At 48.8% G+C, this 21,926-nt stretch overlaps 1 protein-coding gene across 2 annotated transcripts in view; it reads left to right on the top strand.

The window, feature by feature from the left end:
• PTPN22 (protein tyrosine phosphatase non-receptor type 22) overlaps positions 1–21,926 on the top strand; it is an 851,713-nt gene that overhangs the window by 762,564 nt on the left and 67,223 nt on the right. For both annotated transcript variants that reach the window (XM_069633366.1, XM_069633365.1), the window contains exons 14-17: positions 5,703–5,783; positions 7,247–7,377; positions 7,984–8,011; positions 8,096–8,143. In XM_069633366.1, coding sequence (XP_069489467.1) covers positions 5,703–5,783; positions 7,247–7,377; positions 7,984–8,011; positions 8,096–8,143 — 288 coding nt within the window. The remainder of the gene's footprint in view (positions 1–5,702; positions 5,784–7,246; positions 7,378–7,983; positions 8,012–8,095; positions 8,144–21,926) is intronic.

Raw genomic sequence — 21,926 nt, 5'->3', positions numbered from 1 at the left:
TACTGTAATGCCCTGTACAGTGGTGCTAATAAATCTACCATCCAAAAGCTCCAAACACTACAGAATAATGCCCTTACAGCAGCCCTAGGCATAAATAAAAAAAACTCACATCTCCTCTGTGAGACGCCAGCACAAATGGTTATCTACATTTAATAAAATACAACTGAAAACCCTCTCCTTGACCCACAAAGCCCACAATAGCGCAGCCCCCAGCTACCTTACAAATAAACTCCAGAGAAAAACCTCTCTCAGACCTACCAGAACTGGGAATACTAATGCTCTGACCATACCTAAATGCAAGCTCACCACTATTGGTGGCAACAGTTTTACTGTAAAGGCTGCTAAATTCTGGAACTCACTGCCTCAAGATCTGAGAGCTGACCAACCCTACCTACATTTCAGAAAAAATGTAATAAAATACATTATCGCCACTGACCCTTTGTCCCCCTGTACCTGTTGTGGAACTGCCTATCTCTGAAGAGACCTCTTACCTGCAGTAATAGTGTATTACGGCGCCACTTTTGAAGACCATGTGCAATCCAGTCTTCCTGTACGCAGTCTACTTGTGAGCGTAAGTGATATACGTAGGGCCTTACTTATGTAATATATATTTTTGTACAGTGCTTATTGTTTATTCCTGTAACTATATAGGCCATATTTTTATTCCTTGCCATTATTTTGTACATTGTGTATATCTTGTAAGCATGTAAATATTGTATCTTGTGCTCATGTCGCAACCTTGTAAGCTTTGCATTTCCATAATGTTGCGCCTTTTTACTTACGAGTCTGGTGCGCATAACAAATGAATAAACAAACAAACAAACAAACAAATGTTCTACGGTAGGCTGAGAAGGCTTGCAGTGCCATGTGCATGGGTGGATCCTGACGCAATGATCAGAAATCAGCTCATCCAGGGCTGCACGTCTGGCAAACGGAGAAGGCAAGTCCTGAGGGAGCTGGGCATCACCTTGCCACGCATTCTGGAACTTGGTAGGTGCCAGGAGGTATCCGACCTGCGGGCATCCCGCATGGAGGCAGGTGTGTGGCCCAGCAGGACTGAAGAGGTCTGTGCAATCGGACATGGCAGAGGGGCCAGACGTGGGGGAGTGAACCAACGAGAGAGGGTCAGCACCCACCAACTCGTGCCTTAAATGTGGATATTACATTCCCTATCCAGCGGAATGCCCAGTGATTGGAAAGACCTGTGGCAGGTGTGGGGGACCCGATCACTATGCAAGGATGTGCAGGGCCACTGCTCCTGTCTCCATAGGCCCGGTGCGGGCTGGTTTCATTCGGCAACAGCACTCCTCGAGCGTTGGTCAACTTGATCAGGCGGAGGACAATACAGCACTCGATGAGGAAGAGGAGGAGGAAGAAGAAAATGTGTTCTTCATATCCAGCATTGGTGTATCGAAGGCGAAGACAAGGAGGCAGCCTCAATGTTTGGTGATGGTGAACGAGTCCTCAGTCCCGATACTGGTAGACACTGGGGTTTCAGTCAACGTGATGGCTCGCGAACACTATGACGTCATGGCATGCCCACCCACCCTGACCAAGCCAAAGGCTTGCATCATTACCTTCGGAGGAGCAGACCCAATACAGCTGGATGGTGCGTTCATTGCTGATGTGGAGCATGGTGGCTCAGCCATAAGGGCCCGATTCTATGTGACGCCCGTCAGCAGCAACACACTACTAAGCTGTGCGGCGGCACAGGCACTGGGCATAGTGACATTTGCATACTCTGTGTACGTGGATGACATTCAGACCCTCCTGGAGAAACACACGGCTCTGTTTGAAGGAATTGGACAAATGGTTGGGGATCCATTTAAACTGCATATAGACGACTCGGTGCAGCTCATTGCTTTGAAGCATAGACGGGTCCCTTTCCACTTAAGAGATCTGGTGGACAAAGAGCTCGACAATTTGGTTAAACTGGACATCATAGAAAAGGTGGAAGGCCCTATGCAGTGGGTGTCCCCTATTGTTGTGGCTCGGAAACCAAAACAACCAGACTCAGTTCGCATCTGCGTGGACATGCGCCTGCCCAACAAGGCCATAAAGAGGGAGCGACACCTCACCCCCACGATTGATGATATCATCACTGAACTGCAGGGTGTCCGGTTCTGTTCAAAGCTGGACCTAAGGGCCGGGTACCATCAAGTGGTTTTACACCCCGAATCAAGGTACATCACAACATTTACCACACACAAGTGCCTCTATAGGTACAAGAGGCTGAGTTTCGGGGTGTTCTCTGCAGCGGAGGTATTTCAGAATATCATTTGTGGGGCACTGGCGGACTTGGAGGGTGTTTTGAACATTAGTGATGATATTCTGGTGTTCGCCAAATCCAAGGCTGATAACATGGTGAAACTTGCCAAGACGTATGAACGACTGTGATCTCTGGGCCTGACACTACACCAAGAGAAGTGTGAATTTCTCCGCACAACCATCGAATTCTTTGGTTTTGTGTTCCGGGCTGGTGGGGTGTCACCCGACCCGCGCATGGTGAAGGACATTGTGGAGGCCAGGGCCCCTGAGAATGTCACGGAGGTGAGGAGCTTCTTGGGAATGGTCACCTATTGTGGCCGGTTCATCCGCAATCTGGCAGCAAGATCTGAGCCGCTCAGGGCCCTCACAAAGAAGGATATGGCCTGGCAATGGGGCCCTCTCAAGCAGGCGGCTTTCGAGGATATCAAGGGTGCTCTCACGGCTGAAGATGTCATGGCCTTCTTTAACCCAATGCTTCAAACGATAATCGTGGTGGACGTGAGCCCGTTTGGCCTTGGTGCTGTGCTGACACAAATAGGTGCCAACCAGGAGGTTCGTCCCATTGCCTATGCCAGCAAAGTGCTCTCGGAGACGGAGCAAAGATATTCCCAGATCGAACGGAAGGCCCTTGCCGTCCTGTGGGGTTACTGCCATTTTCGATTGTACATTTTGGGACGACCTGTGACAGTGGTCACGGACCACAAAGCTCTGCTGCCCATCGTGACAGGGTCATCGTCCAAGCCACCAGCCAGAATCGAAAGGTGGCTGCTGGCTCTTTTAGAGTATGGCGTGTCACTAGTCTATCGCCCTGGGAGCAACAACGCGGCGGACTATCTATCGAGACACGCACGAGAGGGCACTGGTGGTGTGCCGTCCACGTGCGCAGAGGAGGCGGACGAGTATGTACAGCTCGTGGTGGAGGTCGTGACTCCCAACTCGATGCCTATACAGGTCCTGGAAAAAGCATCAGGCAAAGATGACTGTTTCAGAATACTCAAGTCTGCCATTCAACAGGACTTGTGGCACTTGGTAATTGACTCGCTGGTGGCCAGGACGCAGGAGGCCAAGTCCACACTGGAACAGCTGTGGAGAGTGAGAGGGGAGTTGACATTTTCTGAGAACGGACTCCTGCTGAGGGGTGACCACATCGTCATTCCTCAGAGTCAGACACAACAAATGATAGTGCTGGCACGCCAAGGACACCAAGGTGCGGCCAAAACAAAGGCCTGTCTACGCCAGAAGGTCTGGTTTCCCGACCTGGAGAGGAGGGTGGAGGAGTTTGTGGCATCATGTGTGTGGTGTCAGGTGTCATCCCCGGCCCAGCGAGAGCCAGAGATCGAAACCATGCCAAGGGGAACTAAACCGTGGGAGGTTGTCCATGCGGATTTTGGCTCCACGTCGAGAGGCACCCACTTCCTGGTGGTGGTCGATGTGTGGTCCCGCTACCCAGAGGTGGAGTTCATCAAGTCAGTGGCATTCGACAAGGTGGTGGTGGCCATTGAAAAGTTCTTCGCAACCCATGGACTTCCCACGGTGCTCTGCTGTGATAATGGACCACCTTTTCAAGGGGACAGTTTTGCAGGCCTGATGGAGGAATACGGCGTACATCATCGTAAGGTAACACCGCTGTGGCCCAGTGCCAATGGGCAGGCTGAAAGAATGATGCGGACGCTCAATAAAGTGTTTCGCATTGCCCAAGGGGAAGGGAAGTGCCTGGAAGGGGCACTGTACAGGTTCCTCAGAGGATATCGCAACACTCCCCATACCTCCACAGGGGTGGCCCCAGCAGAGGCCATGTTCCGGCGTTGCCCCAGGGACTTACTGCCAGAGCTGGGTGAGCTAGAGCCTGCGACGATCAACAACAAAGAGGTGGAGCGGGAGCGCCGTGAACGGACAACAACTGAGAACATTCGGAGAGGACTGAAGCCGCAGAGGTTGGTGCCCGGAGATGAGGTACTGGTACGCAACCGGCATCCCGAAGGGAAACTGTCGCTGACTTATGAGCCAGCAACGTTGGACGTGGTGGCAGTAAAGGGGTCGATGGTGACCGCCTCTGACGGAAACACCTCTGTGACACGCAACGCAATTTTCTTTAAGCGCTTGGGAGAGCCACGGACTAAGGCACGGACTGATCCTGCACCCAGTGGGCCGGCCATGGAGGTCCCTGATGAAGGGGGCGGTTCGCCTGAACTCCTCGGATCACTAGCGCGGGAGCAGGCTTGAGAAGGAATTCTGAGCAGAGATAGTGGCAGGAGATACCCCGAGAGGACTGGGCGAGGGAAACCTGCCCGTCTCACGGACTTTGTGTTGGAGTAATATTGTGAGTGGGAGTTCTGAATGTCCCGGGGACCCAGGTGGTTGATATTAAAGGGGCTCCGGGGATTGTGTGCAGTGATTGTAGTTATTAGAACAGTTAAGCATCCTTTGTTCATTGTTCGTTTTGATATGAAAAAGGAGGAGTGTGATGCTGCCCCTTTAAGGGCTGCACGCACGCGGCGGAGTGATGTTGCACTCCGCCGCATGCAGTATAAATAAAGTGGGCGTTCCTGGCCGCGCAGAGCGACCGCGGAGCCCGAACTGTGAAGACGTGTCCTGTTGCAGTCTCGTAGCGGGAGGGGGGCTCACGGGCATCGGTGCACACCCTGAGTGCATCACAATAGCTGTTATTGCACTCTGCTCTGTCACTGCAATGTCTGTTCTATTAGATCGCAAAGGCATCTGTGAACGGCTGTACTGTGTGTTAATGTCCCGCCATCCTCAGGAAATTACTTTCGGGCTGGGAGGATAGTTCAGGGGCACCACTTTTGTCTCATTAGCAAGTCAACGCAGAGTAACTAAGGTTCGAATCCCAGGCCCGCGCATAGAGACTGGTCTCTGGTTAATGGCCTTAGTAAAGTGAAGGCATTACAGGTTGGACGGGCGTTAAAGCAAGTAACACAACACCCCTGAGGGCCTTATAGCCATATGGACCCATACACAAGCAAAGAACAGCCAGGGGAAGCTTAAAAAAAGAGAAGCTGGTGGGCACCCAAGGGAAGGGAGTGTCGGCTGTTGATAGAAAGAACAGACTAGGAGGGTCGTATGGAGAGAACAGTGAAGATGCTAAGGAGTGGTAGAGGAAGAGACAGGTTGATGGGGACAACAGTATGAATAGAGGATGGTGGCCAAATGGAAAGCACGGAGCGCAGGCACCTCCCAGCGGGTTCCCCGCATCCTGATTGGCTGCTACCCAGTCTGAGGGTATTAATAAATAGGTGTATCTAATGAATATCAATCGCTCATTTTAAGCTCTTATTCGCATTTAGCTGCCTGGCAAGGCTAGTAGGCTGTAGACCGCAGATATGATGGCTTCTGCCGACCATGGGGGAGTCAATTGCTCGATCCGCGCTATATGTTTCGGCTCTATTAATCCGTGAAATGTGTTTCTTTAACAGGCTTGCCTCACTTCAGTGAAGAAATTCCTCCCCCTTTACCTAAACGGACACCAGAATCCTTTATAGTGGACGATGAACCCGGTAAGACCAAAACAGTGCAGACAGCACTGTGATAGGCTCGAATGTGTTAATGTCAAGGCAATACCTTGCTACCTTACTCTTCATTTATTTTCTATTGAAACCTAAAGTATGTGTGCCCTGGGTTCAATGAGTGGCATGTGTATGGTTCAAGGTCACCTGCAGCCTTTGGCTCTCTGAATGTTTTAGGCTACAACTCCCATCAGCCCTGGCCAGTTTAGTCAATGGAGAGGGACCTTGGGAATCACAGGAAAGCATATAGAGAGCGTGAGATTGCAGATCCCTGGTAGTGATTGTTATGCATTGAGACCGGAGGGGGGGGGGGGTTGACAGCCAGTGAAGTTGCATGGAATGGGGGCTGTACCTACTGGTACAATTCTGCAACACACCCCTGATTTGTTTTAAAAAGTCAAATGTAAAGGTATGTTATCTGTGTGTGTGTGTCTGCCCTAACTCTGCTGCATCTTAGATGCAAAAGGATTAGGAAGGAGGGCTCTCTCTTGCCAGCCCCTTTCCATTTCTCCCGACGGCCATGTTGTAGTGGGCGGGGGGGGGTGGGGGGTTTCATTTCTGAAAGCACGTCCAAGTGGAAGCATGTATCCATATATGAAGAAACCCATGTGGGCAGATAACTGCTGGCCACAGGTGCTGGTAGCACTACTGTCTCGGGAAGATAGCTCGGGGCAACGTGCTCACCTTGGAAGCAAGACGGCACAGAGCACACAGGTTCGATCCCCGGGTCTGCGCTTAGAAACCTCCTGGGTATTAAGCATGTTATAAATAACCTATAATATCATATCACTAATTCCCATGGCTGCATGCTGCAGCAGGTGCTTCCGTCGCTACAGCCCACATTGACGCCCCTTTCGAGTAAATTAACTTTGGGCTGCAGGCCATTACCATGCACCAGTGTCTAGAGTTGTGTTGCTATGGTGCTAGCCAATCATGTTGCTCGGAAAGTAGTCTGTATTCCCTTGAATGAGCTTGTTTTCCGAGATGGCTGAGCAGTGCCTCCTCTTGTTCTCCTTGTGCCCCTTTTTAAAAAAAATGAAATGAAAGAAAACTTTTTCTCTAGTTTCACTTTGCACACTACGTCAGAGTCATGCTAGTCATTTTGTCTTTTACATAATGAATATAGAAGAGGGGCTTGCATGCGCCGGGTGCAGCATGGGAAGCAAAATCATTAGATCAGGTATGGGGAAATCCAGGTCTACAAATCCCAAAATGCAAAGAGAAATACTGGACTGCAGTAATAGTCCATAAATAGAATAGGGAATATATGTAAATAATGTGGTTTTATGGCTTTTAATTATTACAATGATTTAACGACTGCGGCTCTATATAGGTTTGGATTCATTCTAGTGCTTGGAGCTGACATTTGGCTATGCAGTCTAAACGGCCTCTGTTAGCTCTGCATTGCTGTATGCTCCAATCAGAAATTAACACAATGCAACGCATTTTTCTAGTACCTTCAGCGGAGCCAGTTTCACCTATTTGCCTAGCACCGGCCTCAGTGAGGTTAAAAATTGGCACTTCGATGGAATGGAGTGGCGCATCACCCCTTACCAGCTCGACGAAGTTTAAGTCAAGAAGCAAGGTAAATGTGGACGTTCTTGAGGACTCATTGAAATGTAAATGTGTCTATGTTTTGGCAAAGTTCGGATTCTAATAGAAATAAAGGAAATCAATACATTGATGGGTCATCTGAACATGTTTGCGCGGGCGCCTTACCCTAAGTTGGTTCGCCCCTCATCATCTCCCCCCTCTGCTCTTAATTATTGTGTTGTAATGTATTTCCAGCCCTCCCTCCCTGCCCTGTGGGCACTTTGAAACAGTATATTCTTATTGTATAAGTGCCTAACAAGCAAACGATAAATAAATAAATAAATGTGTTAAAAATGGGAGGTTACTGAGGGCCGCCTGCAATGAAAAAACACCTTCCCACCTTAAAAGGACAGGGGGGTGACAGCAGGTCGAGGGGTACGTGAAAGAAAATCCAGATCCCACTGTACGGTGGAATCAAACAGTCTGATTGGCTGAAATAGATTGGCTATTACGACACCCCCATAAACCCCAAATCCAAGCCAACCAGGGTGGCCTAAAATGTCCACGAGTCGCGAATTTCCAGCTACGAACAGTGAATAAAGGACACCACCTGATGGATGCCCTAATTTACCAACAAATCTATTTTTATTGTTTACAGAGTGTGAAAGTCAGAAGTTCGACAATGGGTAAGGCTGCCTCTATAATCAACTGCAATGGGTATACTGGTAATAATATATGAAGATTTAAGATGTATTCTCGTCCTCTGTTAGGCACCTTGCAGGACCAGAGAACACCCCTGGCGGTCACACGAGCTTCTGGTAAGCACTTATAGTACTAATCAGCACGCAGCAATCCAAAGCTGCGTGCCGATACATGCTAAACTGCTAAACTGTACATATTGCACATGCCTCACTTATGTCATTACTGGTTGCTTCTACTTCCACTGTCAGTATATTCTGTACATCACTGTAGTTAAAGTATCACTGCCTTATATCCTGTATATAACTGTATATAACTGCTGTTAAAGTATCACTGCTAATTACCATGTACTGTGCATTGTAACCGGTACTAAGCGCCCTTTTACTCTCGGGTCCGGAGCGCTATAGAAATAAAATAAACAAACAAACAAAGCTCCTTTTTAAAGGAGATGGACATATTATAAATCCATCATGCCATTCACATGCAAAATGGGGCTGATTCACAAACAAGTTACTCTGACTTGCCCTTGGCTTAACCCTGGAGAGAGCAATTTGAGTCACACAGAAACGATTCCTGCAAACATGTTGCCTGGCAAAAAAAGTCGACAAAAAATGGCACACCCCCTCAACCCCCGCTCTCCTTAACCTGATATATATGGTTATCATATATAATGTCGCCACTACCTTTTCCTGGCGACATTATTTCTAGCGCCCATATGTATGGGGACAATATAACCTGATACCACAGAAATGAGTAGGTGTAACTCTGACTGCTGAGTCACTTACTCCTACTTTACTCCTGGTTTTAATATTACAGCAGCTTCTTTGGAATTCGGACCCGTCGGAGGTCAAATTTAGCACGCACTACGTATCGTTTATACAGCTACATGTGGCAAGGTGTCCTGCTTCTATCACTGAAGAGAGTAGAGGGTTCTGTATTCATCGCCCTTAAAGCAAGCGGATCAAATCTGTGATACCATTATGCAGCCTGCGGGGACCACCCGTTGGGAGAGGGTCGGGGGCACCCGGTTTACACTAGATGCGCAGGTATGCATGTGATCCCGCTGATCATGTGGGAAGAGGAATGTCCACTTGTAATTGAATAATGCCTCCAGGCACCTCCCCCCCACCCCCACACACACCCCAGGACAGACATTTGAAGATGACAGGCCTCAAGGCATCCATTCCCTGTATTATGCCCCTGTAATAAGGTACACCAGCACTCTTTCAGTGTAGGAGCATTGAGCACAGCCCCCCTGTAATCATGACGATGAACAGTGGCATCTTGTGCCTTCCCCTGGCCCTATCAACAGCACCCACTTTTAGACGGCACTGGAATGTAAGCAGGAGTGGAAGAGCACACATTTTGGCTGAGAGGAGTAGCAGTATAAGATCAGAAGTCTCCTGGTGCCCATGCTTTGTGGCCTGTATGTAGAACCCAATATTACTCACCCTTTCCATTGCCCCAGTCTGGATCCTAGACCACTCCCAATCATGTATCATGTTTCTCGAGTGGAGGGAGTGTCTTTTAGAGCAGTTGAGTCAACCCCATGTGTCACAAGATGTGACCTTTGGTGCCAGGCGTTTCCATTGGGATCCTAGTCCGTTTCACAGGCCACAGTTACGGAACCTATACATGCATGTGGGGTGGCATTACACGTTAATCTCCTCTCATACATTGGAAAATAGGCTGCCATTATGTCTTAACTTTAATAAGATGTACACCCATTGACCCCACTCATGGCTGTAGAGCAGCAGTGTGTACCCTGTGTCCCTCTAGATGTGTTGTCCTGCAACTCTCATTCCTCCGCCCCGCAGGCAGAGTCAGGGTGAGGGCTCCTGGGAGTCATAGCCCACGTTGCAGAGCCCGCATCAATACCTTCCTGGGGGCAATTTGCACGATTTCATTCATGAGTCTGCTTTCTTTCAATTAATTTGATGTGCAAAGAGCCACCCACAGAAAGGTGCACATGTCAAATGGGAACACGGTATAGTGAATGTCAGCCCACATAATGGATGCCTTATTTTATTTTGGCAAAAGCAACATTTCATATACCATTTCACCAAGCAGCTGTTTCCCGGGAAATGTCACCAGGTGGTAAGTGCTCCTTTTTTGGTGATTAACCCATTATGATTGCAATGATTGCAAGTCGTTTAAACTGATGTGTCAGCAGACGGCCTTAACTGCTGTTAGATGGTTGCTGTTTTTCCCACAACATTCTGCATCAAAGCTCATCATAACTTCGTTATTTTAGTGGGCCATTGTAAACAAAGGGTCGAAAGGAGGCCTTAACCACAGTCAAGAGGCCTGCTATTCCTCTGAATCATTGCTCAAAGGTTCCAAGCTCCTTCTCCAACCATGTCATATTACACTGGCATGGCAGAGAGAGGGCTGTAGCAGGTGTTATCGCCCCATACTCCCGGCTTTGCCTTATAGCCAACTTGGGTCTGGGCCAATAGCACCTGTTCCCGCCGTCTTGGGATCATTACAAACTGTCTCCCAAAAGTAACCCTGTATGGCGTGTGAAATGCCATCGTTTTGTAAATAGTGTCTAATTAGGAGCTGGCATTATGTGAGAAATGCACTAAATGGTTTACATAGATAGAGAGCACGACATCGGAGTCAAAGACACATATTTACACTGTGCCGTCATGTCTATGTACACATGTGGAAAATATCCCACGTGGCTTGACTCGTGAGTAGGAGGTATTTTAAAAGGGAGTGGTATTTAAAATGTCACCTTTTGTCCATACTAAAAAGGAGGCCTAAAGAATCATTTAGACATGCGGCCGATGATTAACACACCAATGACACATGGCCATGGAACTTCCGGTAAATGTAATACTTTGGATGCAGGGCAACCCATGGTAGCAGTGTCTGGTGCAAGCTATGACAGCAGCGTCCATAGAAACAGCGCCAGCACCCCATGGTCAGCGATTGCCGATTCATACAGGGAGTGTAAACAGTGGCCTCGCCAGGAATCAAATTTAGGAGTGGCACAGAGGGCACAGAGGGAGCCAAAGACAAAAGTAGGGGCGGCCACAGACAAAAGTGGGGGGCCGCCTATGAAAGGTAATGTGTGACGTCTCCAGCGCCAAGATGCCTTTGGTGACCATGCGCTTAAGAAGCATCAGTAGCATAAAATAACATAACAAGCACTCCTGCAGAGAGGCTTTTGTGCACGCCAACTACCCACACCCCACTGCATCTCCCCTCCCATCAGAATGCAGGAACGAAAACCATTCAGTGACTAATGGCTAATTATTAACAGTTTTGTGGCTACATTCTGATGGGAGGGGCTGCAAGCTGCTCTGCACACTATGGGGGTCGCTGTGCAGAAGCCGTCCAGGAACACCTGAGAAGTGGCTCGTGCTCATGTTCACACTGATGGAGCATGCATACCAAGATCACTGCTAACTTTGAGACAAAAGGAGACTATTTGCTGTGTGATATGCAGACATCTGCCTTCGTAACACCACGTAGGGTGGCCAACTTTTTTATATCCTTTTGCAGGACACTTGCCCACAAGGAGGTGATAATGTCACAGCGTCATTCACGGTTGGTCCGCCGCTTTTATAATTTAAATGTGTTAATGGCTCTTAACACCTGGCTTAATTGAAATGCAAAAGGTTTGTCCTTGGGAGGTGATGGTACGTTTTTTAACTGCAAACATCAACATCACGACCCTAGGAACAAAACATTAGCATTAGAAAGAAGACATGTGTCAGAGCGTAAGCAGCGTAAGGGCCACGAAGAGAAAGAAAGCAGCAGGCGGCAGCAACTTGCTGTGTAGAATGCCACTTCAGTTTGCAGAGGGGCTGGGCTGGCAGGTTGTCCTCACTTGCTGTCTCCCAATAGTCCCACTCCAGGGAACAAAGGACAACCTGCGTCCCGCACAGCCATTCCTCAAACTGTGGGACAGTGGGCCTCATTCCGAGATTGGAGGTAACCATGGCGCTATTAGCGCCATGGCTGCCTCCAATATCGGGTCCGGCTCCGGTCTGGTTGAATGAGGACCGGTAAGTCCCCATTCAACCAACCATTCCCCATTCCCATTTGAGCCCCCATAGGGCTCAATGGGAACGGGGAAGGTGCTAATAACGGGCCCGCGAATAGCAGGCCCGTTATTAGCGCCCTGGTACCTTAGCGGGACCCGTAAAGGATGTGTGGTCAGACCACACGTTCTTTGCAGCTCCCGCTAAGGGACCTCGGAATTGGGCAGTAAGCATTTACTGGCACCGGTCTCCTTATCGGTGCCCGGTCTCCCTTACTGCGCAACTCAGAATGACCCCCAGTGTCTCCAATTACAGGACAATCCCGTGAAATACGGGACAGTTGGCCACCCTAACACCACAAACAGAGAACACGGTCACTACTCGCCTTAGGTAGGGGGGCACAAGGAGGGGCACATGATTTCAGAGTGTGGGCATGGACCCCCACATGCCCATCCTCCCCCCCCCGGCGGCACGACTGAGTGTAAACAGAGCATCTACAAACTCAATGCATTATTTAAATGCTGGTAAATCAATGACTTGAAAGAAAACCAGGAAGTCATTTCAGGGAAGGTGCAGGATGAATGTGACATTAACCAGGTGACTTAGATTGAATGCACTAGTGCCCATGATGCTCTATACCGGGCGTCTGCCACCTGTGGCTCTCCACATGTTGAGGACTGCAATTCCAATTATACCTTGCCGTTGACTATGCTGGATCGGGCTGATGGGAGTTGTAGTTCGAAACATCTTCGAGCAGACCCCTTTGAGAAGTGACCCTTTTTACCTCTGGTGCCATAACCCATTTACCCTATGGTGTCTTGCAGCTGGGTATACCTAGCTTTGCATCACAGATGGAATTAACTGTCTCGCAGTTGTCTTTCTGACCTTCTTGCCTTGAGCGTGGACACCAGTACTGACAAGCAGGGTACAGACAGACAGGTTCCAACATATGTATGCATGGGATTTATAAAAAGTGCAAACCTGCTGGGAAGGAACGCAGCGCTACATACATAGGGGACGCCCCAGAAGGTTGTAATTAGAGTGTGGGGAAGCAGCACAGGAGCTACGTTGGGTAGGGGGGTCAGCTTCAGAGGGGGGAAGTAGGTTCCTGGAGAGTGATCTGTGATTCGCAAGATGCTGCCACATGCTACGGATTAGTAAACAGGGAGTTTGTCATTCATGCATGAATACCACGGTCTAGGGGGCACGGAATGCAAGTGTGCGCGCCACACGCTGAGGGTGTAACTACTGCTTCCCTTGCTAGCATTTCCTGGCAGAAGGTATGTCGGGCAGCCACATGGAGTTCAGTCCATATCTGGGCAAAGGATATCCTTCGCATGGTCACCCCCTCCTCTTCCGGGTAGATCCAGAAAAAGAGGCCTGCAGATAAAAGAGGACAGGCAACGCTTTCAGACAAGCAACAATGAAGACAGCGACGCGTAAAGGGTAGAGGATTACAACTAAGCCAAACACTAAAGCTCTCCCTGGAGGTGTGTGGGGGCACACTCCTAGGAAGGATTTCTCTTTACTGCACCTTTCCTTCCATTTTTATGGACCCCCAAACGTGTTGCTTTTATTTTTGATCCTGACCTGTACTTTTTACAGTGCATTGAAGCCTTAAGCTTCACTGCACTGTCTTTTGCTCATCTGTCACGGGGAAACTGACATGTCAGTGCTGGGAAACATTGTTTCCCTCAGTCTTGCGACTTTGTTACTACTTTTAGTAACTTGTTATCACTAGTGGTAACTTTTTTTTATCATTGTACAATGCATTTTACAATGCAGTACAATGGGGCACACTTTTCGTTTTGCCCTAGACTAACACTCAAAGGATGTTTGGTTACTCTAAGTGTGCTAAATGGACAAGCTGGTGGCAGCAGTGAATTTTTACCATTTGTTTGGTGTTTTTTTCGTTTTTAGCCTTACCGTGTTTACCACATTTGGCTACTAACTGTGGCTAGTGTCCACACATGGGTTTACACTTTGGCTATCTTGTTCTTTAGTCTTCTTCCTGGCTTGTGAGGCCAGGAAAGTCATTATAAGGGCTTCCAGTGGCCGGGAAAGCAGAGGCTTTTGGCGGGCTACTGGAGGACTGTGTGTTTTTGATGGCAGGATGTGGGCTGGGACTGTCTGGTCCCAATCCACAAAATTGTTTCAGTGTGTCTGAGCGGTATGCATGAATGTTCCCGCCAGTGGTCCTGATTGGGACGCGTGTGTGTGGCTAGTCCTGCTATTGGCTAGTGGAAGTTCTGGCTCTTACCTGGCTTTTAGGATACGTAAAGGACCCCTGTACCCATTCATCAGAGATCCTGGAGTAACCTGAAGGAGCCAAGACTTCTGTACAGCCGTGAGACCCGTGAAGAGACCGGAGTCCCGACTGAAGGAGGCCTGGCAACCAACTTCTGCTGCTGTCCTGGTGGAGCCCTGCCTTGCTTGTGATCTTCAGCAGTCCTGTGAGGGAGCTGCGAGGCTTGGAGTGGAGGGAACATCCATTCCTGACATCTGCTCGGTACCCTGTAAAGAAGAACCTTTGTAAGTGTCCTGGGATAACCTGTGGCAGACTAGCTCAGAGTTTGGGCTACCGTGCTGCCGACGTCGCCGTTCTGAGTTGTGCCCTAGAACCTGAGGCTCCTAGCTTATCCTACGAAACTTACCTCAGAAAAATGTCTGAGTCCTAGCTTCAAGGGGACCCAAGATAGTAGGGAAAGTCTGACCTCGACAAGTGAGGCCATTTGTGTTGCTGTGCTGCAGTGACCACCATCCGAAACAGCCTACTTGACCCAAGTCCAGTCCAGAGTTTTTCTACATTTTTCATCCAACGAAAGTCCTTGCACCAGCGAAAGACACCAACCGGTGATCAGCTCAAACCTGCAACCCCTGTGAATCGAGGACTGCGACTGACGGCGGGAAAAGCAACCTCTGACCCTATTCCAATTACCTGCCAAGACTGGGCGGGAATCTGAGTATGGATGGTAAGTTACAATTGTTCTTACTTGCCCCTAAACTCCCTTTAAAAGTTTTCCCAACTTTTACAAAATGTTTAATATACTTTGGTTTTACCATAACTTGCTGGGGAAAGCATTGCAAAAGTTGGGGACACCTCTATTAGTTAAAATATATTGTCCTCTAACCCTTGGAACTGTTCGCTGGACCCCAGAGACCCTACATTCATTTTCTCCAGCTTCACAAACTTTTTTGGAACTTTTCTGACCTTTTGGGCATAAGGCCCCAGACAATTTAGGGAAGGACTTTTGAGGTTAGGGTTAACTCTCTGTGGACCATTGGTCCATAAACTAATCTGTACTCACAGGGGTCTGATTTGTATTATGCCCTCAACCAGTGACTGTATATATGTAATCTATTATTAGTGATGGGTGATATTTCTACCTATTCGTAGTCATTGCTCATAGTGATATTTGGCCATAAAATAAATAACTGTATTTTTGTACATACCGTCTAAGTGTAATCTGTGATTCCCATTGTTTGTACTCATTGAGGACCTTTTACAAGCTCACCACCTCTTGAGGCTTAGTCTAGACCTCTCGTCACTGCTAACTTGAACTGGTTTGGCTACAGCTCCCCAGAGTTGTCCCTGCCACAATGTAGGTTGGCCTTCAATACATCTGTCCACCAGGCCAGAGTAGAGAAAATCAGTCCTAACGGGCACAAAGAAGGGTCCTAGTGTTTCCCAGGGTAGCAGTGAGAACTCTGGTTTCTCCTCTTGCCATTCATGTTAAAGTTGGAGCATCAAGGACAGTGGCCTTGGTCGGACCCGCAAGCAGAAACAAGGAAACAATGTTCAAGAGACAGCATCCTTTCTGGGTCAAGCAGGATTGCCTGCTGGGTAACCCAACAGCCAACCTCTGGACAAAAGGTACTGTCATAAAGAATGAATGTGAATACTAGAGCATGAAAACCCTTGACAGGATATGCCCCAAATGCCAGCAACTATTTATTCAGAGAGCATTCAAAGCACTGAAGGGGAGGGAGAAAACAGCATAAGGAACCAAGGAAGATTCAGCAGCATATGGAATTTGGGCAAAGAGACGAAATTCAGGAGACTGGTGTGAAAAAAAACAAAGCAAAGAGGGTGGTGAACTGCATAAGACTATGAACTGGCGGATGGTCGGACAATAGAAGAGAAGGATAAATCAGGAATAATGCAGAGTGCCGCAGCAGGATACGGCTAGAGTAATCAGAAAGTTATGGGGCGCACCAGAGGCAAGCAGCAACAGCAGGGACACCACTGACTGGTGGCAGAGAACTAACGGCACACAGATGCATCAGAGGCACAGAGGACTGGTCAGGGGCACTGCAGATCTGAGACTGAGTGTAGCAACAGGGCACTGGGGTCAGTAGCAGGTGCATTAGAGACAAGCAGCAACAGCAGGGGCACTCCAGACTGATGGTAGGTAACAAGTGACACGCAGATGAATCAGAGGCAAGGAGAACTGGTCAGGGGCACTGCAGATCTGAGACTGAGTGCAGCAATAGGGCACTGATGATCAGTAGAAGGTGCAATAGAGACATTCAGAGGCAGCAGGAGACAAGCAGCAACAGCAGCAGCTTCACAGACTGGTGGCAGAGAACTAACAACACACAGATGCATCAGAGGCACGGTGGACTGGTCAGGGGCACTGTAGATTTGAGACTGAGTGCAGCAATAGGGCACTGGTGATCAGTAGCAGTAACATTAGAGACATTCTGAGGCACCAGGAGACAAGCAGCAACAGGAGCCGCACTCTAGACTGGTGGCAGAGAACTAGCGACACACAGATGCATCAGAGGCACGGAGGACTGGTCAGGGGAACTGCAGATTTGAGATTGAGTGCAGAAAAAGGGCACTGGGGATCAGTAGAGATGCATTAGAGACATTCAGAGGCACCCGGAGACAAGCAGCAACAGCAGGGGCACTTCAGACTGGTGGCAGAGAACTAGTGACACACAGATGCATCAGAGTCACGGAGAACTGGTCAGTGACACTGAAAATTTGAGACTGAGTACAGCAATAGGGTATTGGTGATTGATCAGTAGCAGGGACATTAGAGATATTTAGAGGCACCAGGAGACAAGCAGCAACAGCAGCAGCACTCCAGACTGGTGGCAGAGAACTAGCGGCATGCAGACGCATCAGAGGCACGGAGGACTAGTATGGGGCACTGCAGATTGGAGACAGAGTGTAGCAATAGGGCACTGGTGATCAGTAGCAGGTGCATTAGAGACATTTAGAGGCAACAGAGCAAGAAGCAACATCAGGGGAACTCCAGGCTGATGGCAGAGAACTAGCGGCATGCAGACGCATCAGAGGCACAGAGGACTGGTCAGGGGCACTAAAGATCTGAGACTGAGTGTAGCAACAGGGCACTGGTGATCAGTAGAAGGTGCATTAGAGACATTTAAAGGCACCAGGAGACAAGCAACAACAGCAGGGGCACTCCAGACTCGTGGCAGAGAACTAACAACACACAGATACATCAGAGGCCCGGAGGACTGGTCAGGGGAACTGCAGATTTGAGAATGAGTTGAACAATAGGGTACTGGTGATTGATCAGTAGCAGGGGCATTAGAGACATTTACAGGCAGCAGAGCAAGCAGCAACATCAGCAGCACTCCAGACTGGTGGCAGAGAACTAGCGACACGCAGGCGCATCAGAGGCACAGAGGACTGGGAAGTGGCACTGCAGAATTAGGGCACTGGTGATCAGTAACAGGTGCATTAGAGACATTCAGAGGCAACAGAACAAGCAGCAACAGCAGGGGCACTCCACACTGGTGCCAGAGAACTAGCGACACGCAGGCGCATCAGAGGCACAGAGGACTGGGTAGGGGCACTGCAGAATTAGGGCACTGGTGATCAGTAACAGGTGCATTAGAGACATTCAGAGGCAACAGAACAAGCAGCAACAGCAGGGGCACTCCACACTGGTGCCAGAGAACTAGAGACACAGAGAAGTATTAGATGCACTAAAGACCGGTCAGGAGCACTGCAGAGTAGACACTCAGAGAACTACCAAGGGTACTAGAATCTTGGGGCAGGTGTTTTATAGAGATAGAAAGGCTCCAGGCACACAGGCAGATGGGCAGAAGAAGACCGGTGCCTGGAAGTAGGAGTCTGAAACAGGCCTACTAAAGACTGGGAACAGGGCCATTGTAGACCGGGAGGAGCAATGCAATACCCACTGCACAGACAGAGCATCAGGAAGCCCACTCCTCCCATAGCGATCTCCCATTATGCTCTGCCCACCTTTCTATGTTGGGAAATCAAATGGGAACATGATACTGCGACCTCTGAGGATGGTAGCACCTCATTTTATTAAATGCGGAAAATGAGTGCCATGGGGCACAACTGTCCGGTGACTTACACATTGGGGTAAAGAAGGGTGACAGGGCCAAAGTAGGGGGCAATGAGTGACAAAGGGCAGAACTGGTGTCCAAGGAAGGTGGCATGGGATGAATCTGAGGGCAATGCATGAAGTGGGGCACATCTGGGGAAATGGGACACAGCTGGGATACACAGAAGGGGGGAATGCAGTGAACACGTGGGAAGTGAGCCGCATGGCACAATGGGGCACAACTGAGTGGGGGGTGATATGAGGACCAATGGGAAACACTGGGACAATGGGGCATTCATAAGGCAAAAGAGAGTGGTACGAGGCGAAGCTGGGGACAGTCCAAGTGACATAGAGCCAATCAGGGGCAGGGGGTCCTGACAAATTAAGCAATGTCATAGTTCGGATGCTCGGATTCTGAACTGATTGTAACATGTATGGGCTTTTAAAAACGTTTGTCCCCCTAAAAAACATTCTGATTAATTTGGGAAAATTAAAATCTTTGCGGGCACCATCTAAAGGCCCTCTAAATGCCTCCAGGCTCACTCCAAACAGCGGGAAATAGGGGACGAATTTCTGCCCCGATTTCGGCCCCCAAACTTAAATTAAAATACAATAGCCACCCCTGCCCGCAGGTCACATTCCCCCGCCGCCGCTGCCCCAATAAAGCCCATCAGCTGGCAAACTGAAGGGGCAGCCTTTCTGGGTGCACCCACAGAGCTGAAGCCCAGACCGGTGGGGGCGAGAGGGCAGGTTTCCTTGCACTGGGCTCCACATGGCAGAGACTCGGCATATATCGGAGCCGTCTCCAGCCTCAGCCAGCGGCGGCAGCAGGGCCTTGCGGGTGATAGAAAGTGCCCTATTTACTCTGCCATCAGACCGCCTGAGTGGCACTGGCGAATCGTCTTTTCACTCGTGCCTTTCCTTCCAGTTCTTTCATTGACCGCAGCACACATGGCACAAATGTAGGGACTGGCCTTTCCTCTCAATAGTATCCGTTCCTGTAAACTGTTAGCACTGAGTGATTGATCTTCAAATATTGTGTACATTATGCATAACAAGACGGTGCACATCTTGGTCAAACGGGACTACAAGCAAGTGTGGTTATCACCAAGGCTCTTCTGGGGGGCTGGGGTAAGTCTTAAGGACGTTATCATGGTTTCCAATAGCAGGTGTGAAAATGCATTTATTTGTATTATAAAAATGTGTGTTTTGTATCCATGTATGCAGGGTCCATACCTCATGATCCGATTTGGGCAGAACCTACGTGAAAGTGGATCAAAGCTGGCATATATTGTTGAGACCGGCCTGCTGGTTTCAAAAAGCTAACATCAACGCGTGTTGAAAAATGCTCCGGTGCACCGCATGTGACCGTGCATCAAAGGGAGCTCCACGTGCTGCCCTGCCGCACTAAGCACACATTCTCTGCCCTCATTGCACACGTTTCCTGAAATGAGCTTCAAGCCATTAAGGAAAGAACGGCCCAAAACCTTGCTGGATTAGTCCATGCACGATCGCTTGGTCAAATTCATGGAACGTGTAATTACCCCGGGCCCCGCCCCCCAATTCCACTTTCCAAAGTCACCAGCTGCCACTGCTCTAGGCTGTACTGGTATGGTCGAGTGGGACAGGGACGCCCAATACGGTGGCTGGTTAGGTCTTGCTGCCTTCTTTGACCACACATTCGGAAAAAATAATTCCCTCATAAAAAATAAATCAGTAATTGTTCACAGGTTGCGCTCTCCCGCTCCCCATGATTCCCCCAAAGCTGGATACGCGTGTGCTGACAAAATACGTGTGGTGTGTGAATTAAAATATGATGTATTCAACAAAGGGTTTCGCTTGTGTTCCAAAAGTTGATTGAACTCTTGGCCTAAATTCTAATCGGCGCCCAATCTCTAAACAATAGGTTATTCTCCATGCATCCACGAGATGGCAGCATTGTCAAAAAGTACAACCTGGAAACCTAGGGTATACATCTATGCCCATATTGCAATGTATCATGTATGTTGCGCTGTACATCGAGTGTGTAAGGGAGCCATATTCCAGCAGAATTACCAGATTGATTGATTCTCCCATGAGGGGTGCTGCCATCTTCCAATTGTAAATATTCTCTGCCGAGAAGTGCTAGGGATTTTCAATTGAAAGTGCTACATTTCTGACTAGAAGGGCTAGTACTCGTAAATGAAAGTGTTGCACTTCTGCTGAGAAGTTGCATTACTCTCCCAATTAAAGTATTGCAGCACTGCTGGGAGGACCTCATACTCTCCAGCTGAAAGTAATACACCTCTCCTTAGACACCAAATTCGTTCCTAACGGGCAGGTTTGGTACAACTGAAAGTATTGCACCTCTACTTTTGCTGCTTGTCTTGAGTGTGAACCCCAGACTCGCTGAGTGCCAGGTTTACTCTCCTGCCGGGGCTTTTTCAATCTGTGCAATATTTGCATGCAAATGCCAGGTCTGCTCCCTCTACTTGCATATGCTCGTTCTTGTATCCAATTAATTATACTTCCTATACTTTGGGTCATCAGCACTTCTCCAGTTAAGCTAAATGTCCCACATCCCCTGTAAGGGCTTCGGTTTGCTGCTAACGGTACATGGCTTTCAGCCTAAAGCACCCCGGTATCCCATTCTCCTTCTCTGGGCTTGCCGGTTGTCTATGGCAGCATCAGCATCCCTCGTTTCTCTACGGTTTCTTTACGGTCCGTCTGCTGTCTTGGAGAGCATCTCTTCAGCCTCTCTGTATTCGTCTCACATTCACTTTCATTCGGTGGTTCTGGCTGCTCATCCTGGCAACGTGGTGAACCCTTCTCGGCCTGACGTCTCTGGATGCCGTCTTCTTCCATGTCCTTGCTTCGGACTGCCGCACTTCCTCTCATGTCCCAGCCAGCATTGGGAGGCTCGGATCGCCCCCATGTTGCTCAGGTGTTCTGCTTGTGAATGTCCCAGGACCTGCAGGGCCGGTGGTAGGAATTTTGCCACCCTAGACAAACTGTCAGATTGGTTAAACTCCTGCCCCCCCACTCCAGATCCTAATCGTTCTCAACCAACCATCCTCATTTTGTTACTGATTGCCATAAACCTCTTTCAACTACATCATATACTTGTGCATGGGGCTTAGTTCAGTGAAACAGTGTCGCAACGTCCTATTCCATCCAATGCGTTGAGCTGTAGAAAGACCAGATTTGTGGCAGCTATTTACCAATTTTATAAATAAGTTTTAAAAGTTACCGTACCACATTTCCTGGGAAGGCTATTGAAATCCCCCCCTAGTTTCATCCTGAAGGCTGATGGGGAAAAGACGTTTGGGAACAGGATTTGATAATCAATCACAGAGCCTCCTAGAAATGCAACTAAAACATAGGAAAGTAAGCCATAAAATAGATAGTGGGTTGAACGCTCACTGCTGTGATCTGTGTGTAATCTACAGGTACAGGTTGGAATCCCAGCATGGTCAATTCAGCCTTTCATCCTTCCGAGGACAATAAATTAGTACCAGCTTTGGTTGGGTGATAATTGTATCTAAATATGTTTCATGTAGGTTCCAGGTTTCTGCACTCACAATTTAGGCACTTGG

The sequence above is a fragment of the Ambystoma mexicanum genome, chromosome 13 (genome assembly GCF_040938575.1).
Source record: "Ambystoma mexicanum isolate Mex_15411 chromosome 13, UKY_AmexF1_1, whole genome shotgun sequence".
NCBI classification, from domain to species: domain Eukaryota; kingdom Metazoa; phylum Chordata; class Amphibia; order Caudata; family Ambystomatidae; genus Ambystoma; species Ambystoma mexicanum.
This window is presented reverse-complemented; position numbering and strand designations above follow the sequence as displayed.